Source organism: Ciconia boyciana, chromosome 1 (assembly GCF_034638445.1).
Source record: "Ciconia boyciana chromosome 1, ASM3463844v1, whole genome shotgun sequence".
NCBI lineage: Eukaryota > Metazoa > Chordata > Aves > Ciconiiformes > Ciconiidae > Ciconia > Ciconia boyciana.
In genome coordinates, this window is record NC_132934.1 from 138,791,276 (window position 1) to 138,803,874 (window position 12,599).

At 36.3% G+C, this 12,599-nt stretch overlaps 1 protein-coding gene across 6 annotated transcripts in view; it reads right to left on the reverse strand.

Moving 5' to 3' along the window:
* Window positions 1–74: 74 nt before the first annotated feature.
* The window catches only part of WWC3 (WWC family member 3), a 103,952-nt gene continuing 91,427 nt past the window's right edge, over window positions 75–12,599 (reverse strand). For 2 of the 6 annotated variants that reach the window (XM_072849503.1, XM_072849500.1), the window contains exons 16-23: window positions 10,747–10,914; window positions 9,889–10,052; window positions 8,995–9,154; window positions 7,643–7,807; window positions 6,228–6,320; window positions 4,937–5,167; window positions 4,064–4,191; window positions 75–2,630 (exon numbers count right to left, since the gene is read on the reverse strand). In XM_072849503.1, coding sequence (XP_072705604.1) covers window positions 2,564–2,630; window positions 4,064–4,191; window positions 4,937–5,167; window positions 6,228–6,320; window positions 7,643–7,807; window positions 8,995–9,154; window positions 9,889–10,052; window positions 10,747–10,914 — 1,176 coding nt within the window. In that variant the 3' untranslated portion in view covers window positions 75–2,563. Of the gene's footprint in view, window positions 2,631–4,063; window positions 4,192–4,936; window positions 5,168–6,227; window positions 6,321–7,642; window positions 7,808–8,012; window positions 8,214–8,994; window positions 9,155–9,888; window positions 10,053–10,746; window positions 10,915–12,599 lie in introns of those variants that run through there. The other 4 variants (XM_072849499.1, XM_072849501.1, XM_072849502.1 and 1 more) reach the window with 4 other exon arrangements.

Sequence of the window (12,599 nt, forward strand, 5' to 3'; positions counted from 1 at the left end):
CACAAATGTGGCAAATATAAATCATTTAAAAAAAATCTTATACTTTGACATATAACAAAACTCTATTTCTGTTTATGGCAAATTATTTTATTTTGTAGAAGAAATACTTTCAAATAATACAAAAATGACAGGATCATACAGAACTGTGACAAAAACAAGAGAGATGAATACTGAATATGATAACTCATTACCACATCAAGACAGAACTCATCACAGCAGTCAGAATCACAGACCCACAAGATACACCGACAACATCTCACAGCGGTCACTATTTAAAAACACCAATGGAACCCCCTGACAGAGAGGCCACCAGACACTGCCCCTTCCTTATACAGTCACAGAACAATTTACGGTGGAAGGGAGGTCCCTACCCCAACCCCTGCTCAAAGCGGGCCTAATGCGACCAGGATGCTCTGGGCTACGTCCAGTCAAGTCCTCAATCCCGCCACGGACAGAGAGCTCCACCTCTCTGGGCAACCTCTTCCAGTACCTCACCACCCTCAAGGGAACACAGTGTTGTCTGCTCTTAGTGTACAGCACGTACTTCTGGTGTCACTGCATGGTAACTTTTGATAAACACCACTATGTTTATCAGGGCCTCCGCTGAAAACGATACGTGAAATTCTGACTAACTGGTCTTTTCAAGCAATGAGCACTGAAAAGCTTGCTGTCCCTAGACTTTTACCCAAACACTAAAAATTTCTTACATGATTTGGTTTTTATCTGCATAGTTTCTGACTATGTCTAGTTGCGCCCAAGGAACCCAATATACACCCACCAAAGCTTACTGACAAAAACAGACTTCAGGACGGTTAGAGTGAGAAATGCTAAATATACTTTAATTTCAAATATATTGCTATACGATCGAATCACTTGATGCCTGTAATGATTATAGGCCATACCAGAAAACAGGGAATGCTACCTTAAAATTAAATGTCTGCATTAATCATCCTCATTGATTAATGATGTAGGTTTACAATCTTTTCTCCCCTTACTTTTTGCCTCAGCTTGGACAAGTAAAAGCAATTCAGTTTCACTTCCAGGTTTTCCTGATCTTTGACAAGGTAACAGAATATAAGCTCTTGAAACTCACAAAGAACATTGACTGACTTACAAAATATTTAAAAATATTCTGATTGGTTCTGACAAGTCCATTTAGGTTTTGGCTGTTGTTGTTTTGATTTCCTGGCATATAAAAACCTGGTACCAATTTGACCTTTATTAAGAGACAGCATGATCTTCCTTCTAGGAGATTCCAGCAATTTGCAAAGTCAGTCTTGTGTTGGGCACCTCTCTTTGTAGGTAATGTATAATTAGAAAAATATGAGAAACTCTATTATAGTAGCTTAGTAAAGAAGTATTTTTACATACTTGCAGGATGCAAGGACACAAAACTGGCATTCTCGGGAATTTAGGGTGACAGTCTTTCATTAAAACAAACAATCATAAGTAAAATTATTTCTTACTGGATAATTGCTAGTTGGACCAGCTAAAAAGTGAGCTATACCTTCCAGAACTATATACCTTCCTCCTGGAAAGTGTCACTGTTCAACAGAACTTGTATGCAGTAACCTCAAAGCACATCCTTTAGGATGAACGTGTGTTTCAGCACCCTTACTTAATGCAGCCGCTTTCCGAAATCAGCACATACGTACTTTCCTGAATCAAATCAGAATCTTTAAAACTGTAGAGATTACTGTAATACTCCTTTAGCGGTCTTTCCACACAGCTAGCTCACATTGCTCTTTTAACTCCCTCTTCATTAAACAGCAAAACAAAGACCTGTCACCCTTTTCCTTCCTCCGTTTAAACTGAGAATCTAGTTAAGAATATAAAGATACTTTAGACACAACTGAAATGAAAACAATCTATTAGTGCACAGTAAGAACATGCAAATGAATTCTGCAATGTTTAACATCACTTCTAATCAGTGTTAAACACATTGCAGGTGATAATATTTTGCTATAACACAGACAGTGCTAAAGGATACAATGTACATAATAAGCTACAGATAATAAAGCTGAAAAAAGTGACAATTTTAGAACATAGTATTTTCATTTCAGGTATCAGAAACAAAACCAGCTCAATGGTTCCATTCTACTGTATGACAAATACTGAAGAACAAAATTTCAGTCTTAAAATACATCTTAAAGTAGGTATTTTCCTTCAAGGAAAAAAGGCACTATAAATAAATTACACTACAGTGAATTTGCCTGAACTCACTTTGTTTCTGTCTTCCAGCCTTTTAAGTCAAATAAAACAGCATAAAAACTGTACATGCTCTTAACAGGATAGTTGATCTTTTATAAAATAAGTTGTCTTCAGAGATGTCAGTTTCACAACAAGGAAAAACCAAGCCTTGTTGCAGTCGCTATTATAAAATATATATGTATATATATTTATATATATGTTTTTGTTTACTTTTACTTTTTTTACTTTTTTTATTTTTTACAAAATGTGTATATTAGCTTTTGCACAATTTTTTTTTTTTTAAAGAAACGGCTAATCTAATAACTTCATTAAAATAAAAGCGATAAATACTTCATGTTTACAATGCAACATGTCATACATCATCAGCTGGCAGAGGAGGTATGTTAATCCTTGGTCTTGTAAAAAAAGCTATCTTCTCTCTGTGATCAAAACAAGATAAAAAGGAAGTCAATCAAATATATGCCTACCTTCTTTTTCCCCAAGAACATGGCTTCTTTACTCTGGTTAGTATTTGTTACTTACATACTGAACTGAGGGTTTATTTGAGTACAAGAAACTTAGAGAAACTATTAAACCTCACTGTATACTTTTGGCAACATTCTGTTGAACACAATTACTATTTTTGAAAATTTGAGTGGAAGCTTTATACAACTCATTGAACATCAGTCATAGCTGACTGTAAAAGGTTTCACAGGACAAGCCCTGCATAAGCCCCTTTTGCAATGCAAAGTTCACCCTTGTACATTTTGCAATAAGGCCTACAAAAAAAGGGAGAAAAAAAAAGGGCAGCATTTAGAGTCATCTTTTTGCTTCTTTATTGAGCAAACAGTACATGCTGTAAAGTAAGTGTCATAAGAAACGGATGTATGCATAAAAAGGGCAAGAATTTAAACAAGGAAGACAGCTTTTGCTTCATTTTCTATATCCCATTTTATTCAATTTCCCGCCTATTTTTATATCTCAGTAGACAAAGCATAAAAACCCTTCTTTTATTACCAGAAACATAAAAGATGTAAAAACAACCGTAAAATTTCTATTACTCTTACTTCCTCTCCACCTTTGTGAGAAACACCTTTCCAATATAAATCAAGCAAAAAAATTACATTAAACGACAGATAGCTTTTCTATTTCACTTAAGTATTCCCTGCAAAACAGTTCTAAAAATCTAAACACTGGATGAAATAGTATAATATAACAGTGTAGCTGAGCTGTCCTCCACATCTATGCTGCACTAACATTTTCTTACTCTTACTGTTACTCTCCCAATAAAAATTATAAAAATTTTAATGCTGAAGTAATAAAGTCTTCCTGTGAAATGCACACTGTTTATCAATTCCATCTGTACACAAAATAAACTGTCAGAAAAAAAAATAAAGCCAAGAGAGGACACATACCACATGAACACAGATGAAATAGGAAAAAAAGTCCAAAGAAAAGGCTTCTTGAGAGAGAGCTGGAATACTATTGAGCAATTTTTAGGGAGAGAGTGTTACTAGCAATGTATATGTGTTACAATAAACAAACTATTTATGCGCACAGGCTTGCATTGAAGAACTGACAAATCATTTGAGCTTAATAGTGACTAGGCTAAGTTGAAAGAATCACCTAAGCTATGTTTGCACTTGAAGAGTCTTTTTTTTTTTCTTAAATTTAATGTGTTTTGGAATTGTAACACTTCGCTTTGGCTCTTTGCACTACAAATAATTCAAAGGAAACCCATGTGTCCAAATCAATATAGTTAAAAATTACTAGCTATATAGAAAACACACAGAATTTAAGCTAAATGCTTCAGAGAGCTTTAACCTCTCTAATGAATTGTTGCTATGCTATTTCAGTACACATTACCACTTACCTAAAAGTCTGCACCTGAATAGGCTCCTTCTGATTTTGCCCACGCAACTGGTATATTTCTTTTGATGCTTTCTTTAGCATCTTTTCAGCTGCTTGCTCTTGGTGATGTTCAAATTTGGTCTGTCTGGTCTGAAAACAAGAATATAATGCTTAAAATGGTCATGTGAATAAATAAACCACAAGAATACCCAGGTTAAAATAATTGATTTTTTCCCACTCACCACAGTAAAAGCACAAAAGTACATTGTCTGAAATAGCTGATCATCCAAGAACTATAAATTCAAAAGACTGACAGTGTTGTTTCATTTCTTAATGCTCTTCAGACAGATATGTATTAAATTCATGAAATTTACTGCACACAGTTCTGTCAAACAAGACCTTAAAATAAATTTAGGCTCACTCTTCATCTCTGATAATGCAATGACAATTTTGTCTGTTGTGCAGTTTTGCCACTTTTTGCCTATAACTTCTTTCTCCAAGAACAGGAAAAAAAAAAAAAAACAAAAACCACTTAGGGAACATTCCAAATACTTGTAAAAAATGAAATATCAAATCAGCAAAATTTCTTTCAAAGATCAGAACTAAGGAAATTATTAAAGTTACAATAATAAATATCTAAAACAAAAAAAGCCAAACCAAAACAAAAAGTGCCATTGGCAAATAGTGCCATTCTCCAGTAACTGTCCTCAAATAAACACACAGTTTGGTAATAATCAATGCAATAATTTTTATTGTGCTAACTTCAATAATATAGAAACAACAGTCATTATTTGAAGTTCTGTAAAAACAGCTCTTTAGACATTTTGTCACAATGAAGAAATTTTGAAACCAGAAGTTTCTGAACATGTTGAGTGCTCCTCTCATGTTACCATACCTGCCTTTCTGCTTCCTTCAACAAGTTTCGGAATCGCTCATCCCGAAGGACCCAGTGGGGTAGATCTGTCTGCCCTCTGAGTTGGGCATCTTCCAGACGTTGTCTCAATTCTCTTAACACACATATCTCCTCATTCAGCTGTCTCTGTCTAGTTCTGGATGCCTGGAGATCCAGCTCCAGGTCTAAGGATGTCCTTGCCATAAGCTCAGCCAAAGATGATCTGCAGGACTGCTGAGTTATTAGGATTCAAATAAAATGCACAATGTATTACTTTCCTCATGGTATACTGGTCTATCTTTAGCTATATAGAGCATACCTTTTCTGTACTTCACACACAAAGTCTTTCTTGACACAAGTTTTGGAAAGATTATTTATATCCCACAGTGAAAAGCTAACTAGCTGCAGGGGTTTTCTGTACCATACATAAACTTCTTCAATCAATGCTTTCTACTACCTCCTTTTACAGTCTCCTTTTGGCTTAGAAATATATAACTTTATAACTATATAACTTATATATTATATATAAATATATAATTTAAGTTTATGGACTAAACTTTCATGTTATGATGATAATAAAAGGGATGCAATATGAAAAACTCATAACAGTACAGTATTTTCTGACATCATGACTCTGAGCAAGATTCCCCTTAAAGAGCTTTAAGATACATTCTGAATCAAAATGGGAGGCGTGGCTGTCTACTTGCCTACACCAGCAAGAAATTAACTTCTGCTGACCAGGCTAAACCGTATGCGATTTATATACAAGGCATTAACGCCTTACCTGCCCTTCTCTGCCCACTTGTTCTGCAGCGTGAGAGGTGGCACGGGGGCAAATGGAGAGCTTAACCTATTTGTTCCTGAATACTTGGGCCTCAAATACTATAGTCTGCTAGGCTGCATGGGAGGGGAGCTGGATGTTTTCCTGTCACATTCACACACACTTCTCTGGGCGTGCACCCTGCATCATGAACTAGATTTTAAAGATTTAACAAAGTTTACATCTAAATCAATACAAGTTCAGTCCCCATTAAACTAATTTTTGTCTGCCACACCTTTTTTTCCCTCCTCAATAATTGTTCACAACTATATTTCACTTCTCTATGTCTACCCTTTAGCTTAAAAAAACCCAAACCAAACCCAAAACACGCACCCCTCCCCCAATTACACTACAGAAGCCTTATACATTTCCTAAAAACATCAAAACGTACCTACAGACATGTAAAGCTTAGGTATAAAAGTACCAGTGTTCCAGCAACTAGGCGAAAAGTAAAAACCAGTTTCTTAGGTATACCTGCTTATACCGTAGAGTACGCCTCTCCAATGTATTCCGGACAAAAGGGGACTTCCTTGGCAGAGTTGAACTGTCACTGTCACTGCGATACAGCTGATGAGAAAAGATATTGAAAATACAGGTTGCTTACGAGGTCATCTACATTAAGAAATCTGGACTTCTTTTTTCTTTTGCTTTTGAGATTTATTTTTAAAAATGCACCAAAACTGTCTTGTTTTAAGCAACTGATTTTTTTCAGCTGTAGTTATTTATAAAAATTTATATATAATAGTGCTTATACTATATAGTTACAATAATTCAAGAAAACTTCAAAACTATCAGTGTTTTACAGCTAAGTTTCATCAAGCATTCTACTAAATATCCAAGACAATGTAACCTAAAAAAGGGGGGAGGGGGGAGTTAAAGGCAATAATATTTCTTCCTAAAGCATTTACGGTCATGGGCACAAACAATACAGTCTCCCACTTTTTCTGCCCCTCTGAGTTTAAGTAAATGCAGATTAAGTGAGGGTGTTTAACAATCTTTTCCTTTTTGCACTATCTTTGTTCTGGTGTGTGAGGGTGTTTTACTCACATTCCCTATATCATAAACAGATACGGAATCCAGAAATCAAACTGAAGAATTTGAAGGGGTCCATAGATGCACTGCATGCAATGTAAATAAGAGCAAAAACCAGACAATCCTTGGTTTAGGAAAAAGCATAAAAGTTAAAAATCATTACTGCATTTTCAAACTCAAGCTCTGAAAAGCTTATGAAAGACTACAATTAAAGCTATGTGCATTCCACCAACACTGCAAAATCAATACCCATGTATTGATCTGCAATACCGTAAGCCAACTGCTTGTAAGCCTTTTGCCATTGAACATAGCAACCAGCTAACGTGAGCTTTAAAACTGCTGTGCCAATCCTCAATTACTCGCACCAGTGCGCTCAGGAATCCTAGGTCACACTTAACAGGCATCCTATGACTGACATTCATGACAGCAACCAGAGCTGGAAGAATATTTATGCAATAACCCTAAGATTCAGCTCTCTTTCCCAAACTTTTAGGTACCTGAAAGTTAAACATGGCTTCTAAACTAACTGTTTATATACCTCATTATACAGGATTGTATCTCTGTAAAATCAATCACACTAGCCTAACATCTAAGGTTGCCAGGGAAAAGAGCTTAATATCTAATTTTTCATAGATTCTTGAATTTTAAATGAAATAAACTCAGGTTTATACTCTTAAAAAGAACCAGGGGACCTCTTCCGCATTGCAATGTTTAAATTCAATGAAAGATTATTCATTAGTATTAAAAAGTAGTATATGTTTCTTATAAATGTCATAAAGTCTTAAGAAGAAATTATCAAAAATGCACAAAATACTTGTGTGGAGGCCCCTCCCCCCTTCCTTTTAAGCCTTACTCACTCTGCAAACATATTGACTTCGTGCTCCAGGCGAGAAGGTCTGGGAACGAACAATAGTGCTACTGCGAACAAAAGCAGAACCCCGTGGCCTGCGGCTAGTTCTCTCTTTTGGAAGAATAGCAACTTCTTCAGGAAACAGATCCTCAGTGTTAGTTTCCTTATCCACCTAAAATTTCAGTGAAGGAACAATTTTGATTTTTTCCTTATTTTCCCTCTCTCACCAAAAACAATTAGACATTTCAACAATATCAAAAGTAAACAATTTGCCCTGCTCGCTAGGTTCAAGTTTTAATGAGCACTGAGAACAGAGGATGAAACACCTCATTTTTTAAAAAGTTTTAAAACTAGGTCATTCGAAATTATAAGATTACCTTTCAGAAGCCTTTGCTGGAACAGGAACAATTATGAGATGCAGTTATAACGTGAATCATAGCTGCAGAGCACAAAGACTGCATTCACCATTGGCAATTGGGCATTAACCAAGCTACCACCTGATCTCCAGCCTCAACAGAAGAAAACTGAGTCACCATTCAATAAGCAAGGTGACTCTGAAGCAAGCAACCACCTTAAAACTGGAGGAAGTCAAATGAAGAAAAGAAACTCAACAAAAGGGAACTGGAAGACTGTTAAAACAATGATACAAGAACACTAAAGTACTCGGAAATACAGAAAACATATGCTACTCTAGCAAAGCTTCCAAACTTTACGATAACTCACTCCTCAATAGGAGGCATGATCTTCCCTAAAGGCAACACAAATGGCTTATGTTCCTCTACTTCAATGGAAGTGTGCTGATTTCAGCTTGTTCAGGATTATTTTCAATGTCTCTCATCTTGAATACAAAAGATTTTAAATACATCATCAGTTTCAGCATAATTGTTCTGAAAATTTCAGCTGTATTTATTGTCACACTGAAACAGGAATGCAAGTCTTAAAACATTAAGCTTCTTTCTTCACAATTCCTTCAAAAATTTTTATTTCTAAGAGCACTGGAATTTGATTGCGATCTTTTCTGTTACAAGTTCAGGTCAACACAGTCATTGATACGAGTGCATATTTACAGATTAGATAAAGGCCACAGTAAAAATAGCTTGCCTTTTAATGCAAAAACTAATTCTGTCCAGAAATAACTAGCAAGCAAACAAAAAACCCCAGCCTTAAAGAGGGCATTTTTAACAACTCAAAAGGCACGCTGCTCTCAGGAAGTCAGTGCTCATACAGGCTTGTTAATGTAATTTCTGATTCTTTTCTCTCCTGATCAATTCAGACTCAAACTCAAGGAGCAGCAGTAACGCACTCTGTGTGCGCCAGGCAGCATGGCAGTTTCCATACAGCAGTGTCTTCTCTCATTACCTTTAGTGGCAGAGGCTGCATTTTTCCAGAACCGTACTGGCCTGCTTGAGTTGCAAACATGTGTCCAGCTAATGAATCCCCGCAAAATGGCTCTGGGTAAGGAGGACTAGTCTGGGTGCAATTACTGCATCCACTGTCAACAGATTCTGCTTGCCAACTCCTAAAGTCAGAACATCACAAGAATTTCGTAGGTATTAAAAAAACTCATGCAATAATGCATCACATTTATATATTTCATTATCCAGGTCAGTTTGTCATTTTAGACTATTATTTCTCCAATAAAAATACAGAATTTTCAAAGGGAGAATATATCCTGCTTACATTTCTGCAGATGTACAGACAAGCAAACACGTTTCATGCCAAAAAAAAAAATCACCTTCCCTAATTTTCTTAAAGTGTATCTTCTGGTCTTCACAACAATACTAAGAAAATAGTAACAAAAAGAAAAATGCAACTCATGTAACAAACTAGGAGTATTATTAATGATGAAATAGCATTGTACTAAACCCTGACATACTAAGAGCTGCGTTGTGTGTTCATTCCATGAGCATTGCAATGCACATCTATCTTTGACAATTTCCCATGTCACCACAAAATTTTTTTTTTTTTTTTTTAGTACAGTGCTGTTGCAAACCCATTACAGTTGCCTCCCTAGCAAAGTTTCTGTTTGATACAATGTTTTCCCACTCCCCAAATTCCAAGTCCTCTAAACTCAGCCAGCTATTCAAATAAGGTTTTCTCCTGTTTGCACATCATCACACAATAACAGAATTTTATATTCGTAACACTACCAGGGAGCAGATCACAGAATAAGGAACTGCTGTATTGCAGACTATACCCACAGGGTAAATATCACATGGCTGTTTGATGAGGTATTTAAACTACTATTTTTACCTTTCTGATACGGCTTCTGCCTGATCTTCCTTTCTTTCCATCTCCAGGATTTCCTCCTCTGTGTACTCCAGTTTCACTCTCTCTTCTGCCAACTCTCTCTCAACTGCTTCCAGCTGGGCAGTTGTCCTAGCTAACAGGGCTGTCACTGCATCCTGAAAGGTAAACTAGACTTCAAATAAAACCGTTTGAACAAGCCATTGTGTTTAATGTATATTATTCAGAGAAAATAAAATAAAAACACAGCCATTGTGTGTTCTTTAAAAAGAAAAAAAAAAAAACCAACAAACACAACCCCACAAAAAAACCACCACAAAACCCCCACAAACCCAAAACATCGCTCCTGAATCTTAATGATCAAAAAGTACGTGGTGTTCCATGAATGCAACTTCTGACAGAAACCGGGCAGACTTTATCTCACTGTGGAGCATCATCCAGCAAGTTAGGTCCGAAGAGACCTCTGCAGGTCACCTAGTCTGATGTCCTGCCCAAAGCAAGGACAGCTTCATAGCCACATCAGGTTGCCCAGGGCCCAGTCAAGGGCTGAAAAATTGCCAAGGATGGAAATTGCACCACCTTTCTTGACAACTTCTGGAAGTGCAGCGGCAGAAATTTTAAATGAGTTTTAGTTAGGTGGACTGGAAATGTGCATACAAACATACACAAGAATACTATTTCAAGCACCTGTCCAGACATGATCTAGCTTTTAATTATTCTTTTAAAATCCAGCTGTTGCCACAAGAACTAAATCAAGATATCACCTTCTGTGCACCTTGAAAACAAACTGCACCCAAGATAAGATCATCAACAACCACCCAGCAGGTCAAATAAAGTAAACAAATCACTTTTTCAGAGCCATACTGTTTTAACTGTAGTTATATTTCCAGAAGACCGGGGAATACTTTCTTCACACTGGTTTTTGTTCTTTGCTCTCTGGGGGTCTGAACCAGTGAAGATCTGAACAGAATACCAGTGAAGCTGCATCTCACCAGAATTCTCTGCATCAGTCAGGTTTATCTGAGCAATGCCCTGTAAACAACAAAAAGCATTGACCACAATAAGATAAACATACACTGCAGGATAGACACCTTCTCATTTAAAGAGTATTTTACTTATAATGTAAAAACCCCACTTTATCAAATACTAATAGTGTCTCTTAAAAAGACACAGTTTTGTTCTGTTGTGTTATGATGCCTAAGATACTGAATTTCTTGCCTCTTGCTTATTACCGGAAAGGATCAGAGTAGATATTCAGGTTTTTTTAAGTTGAAAAATAAAATTTGTATGACTGATGTAAGTATGATTGTTACAGCTGACAACTCTTAATATTTTATTTTAAAAACCCTCTCAATTACATATCTGATTTCTACATTTGCTTAAATTAATATTAACTTTAACAATATTACTTTAATCTGTTTTCTTTTGAGAGAACTATGTCCTGAGATACCCTTTCATTCTCTGGTCCTCAGAGGCATCTTCCAAAGGGGAAAAAATGTCATGGAAAACATTTTTTTTTTTTCCTGCCTATTTATATCATAAGGTAGTCAAATGGGCCATAAAGCCATTTTTCCCACTTTCCAAGCCATCCTTACATCTCCCAGAATCAGGTGAAAACAGGTTTAATGGAGGCTTCCCACTTAAAGTATTCCCAACTTTAAAGCAGCTCTACTCCATCAGACAGTGCTCATGTAAGAAATGTCTGACATTTGAGTGGTGTTGACCTTAAATGAATGAGAACTGTGAGCAAATCCATGCGCTTTTTTTTTGCCCCCCCCCCCCCCCCTTTTTTTTTAAATCAGTTCACTAGCTGGACCTAGCAATGATTTTATATTAGCTAGCCTTAATTACTGCTTTTGGCTTTATCTGGCTATCTCTACAACCTGTTCATTTCCATGCTAATGGACCACATGTTAAGAATGTTTTCACTTATACCACTGGAAAAATAATGTAAAAATTGTTTTATACTCTCACAAAACAAATAGCTGGATGCAATGATTCTAATTGTAAAGGCAGTAGGAAATGTATACAGAAACTGCATTCAACTTTAAGCAGGTAAAGAAACAGTTAATTAGAAAATAATAATAATAATTTAAAAATTGTATTGTTTTTCCAAGACAAATGTTCCCTGGGGCTCTGTTTAAACAGGTGTATAAAGGACAATGGAGAAAAGGTTTTGAGACTAACAAAACAATGTCATATCGGGATACATGTTACCGAGAACATAATTTTATGTCAGTATATTGGATGCTACAAACAGAGATGCCTTTTCTTTTTTATATAAAACAGAGATGTCTTCTAATTATCTACTTGTTCTGACACAGTGTGAGAAAGAAACATGTATCAAATACACTTTTGCATCAGAGTTGGAAAATGTTTAAAGACATGCTGGGTTTGGGTTTAGGGGTAGAGGGGAAAACTGTTTTCCTGTTGCCAATATTGGAAAAAACATACATTGACTCTTAAGGGTGTCTGACACTCCCCTACACACCGCATTTATTAAGCAGCTAAGAAAGCACGCCAAGAGGCTGCTAGTACAAAGTGAATGACTAATTGGGTAGAAAATCGCCATCAAACCCAACTAATAATTATCAGTACTGAAAGGAATAATTAATATTTCACCTCCACCTCAAGATTTGGGAGCTTGCTCAAAAGGATGAAGAAACCAAGGTGGGTCTGCTAACGGTCTGTCACATGCCTGCTCTGATGCATATGCA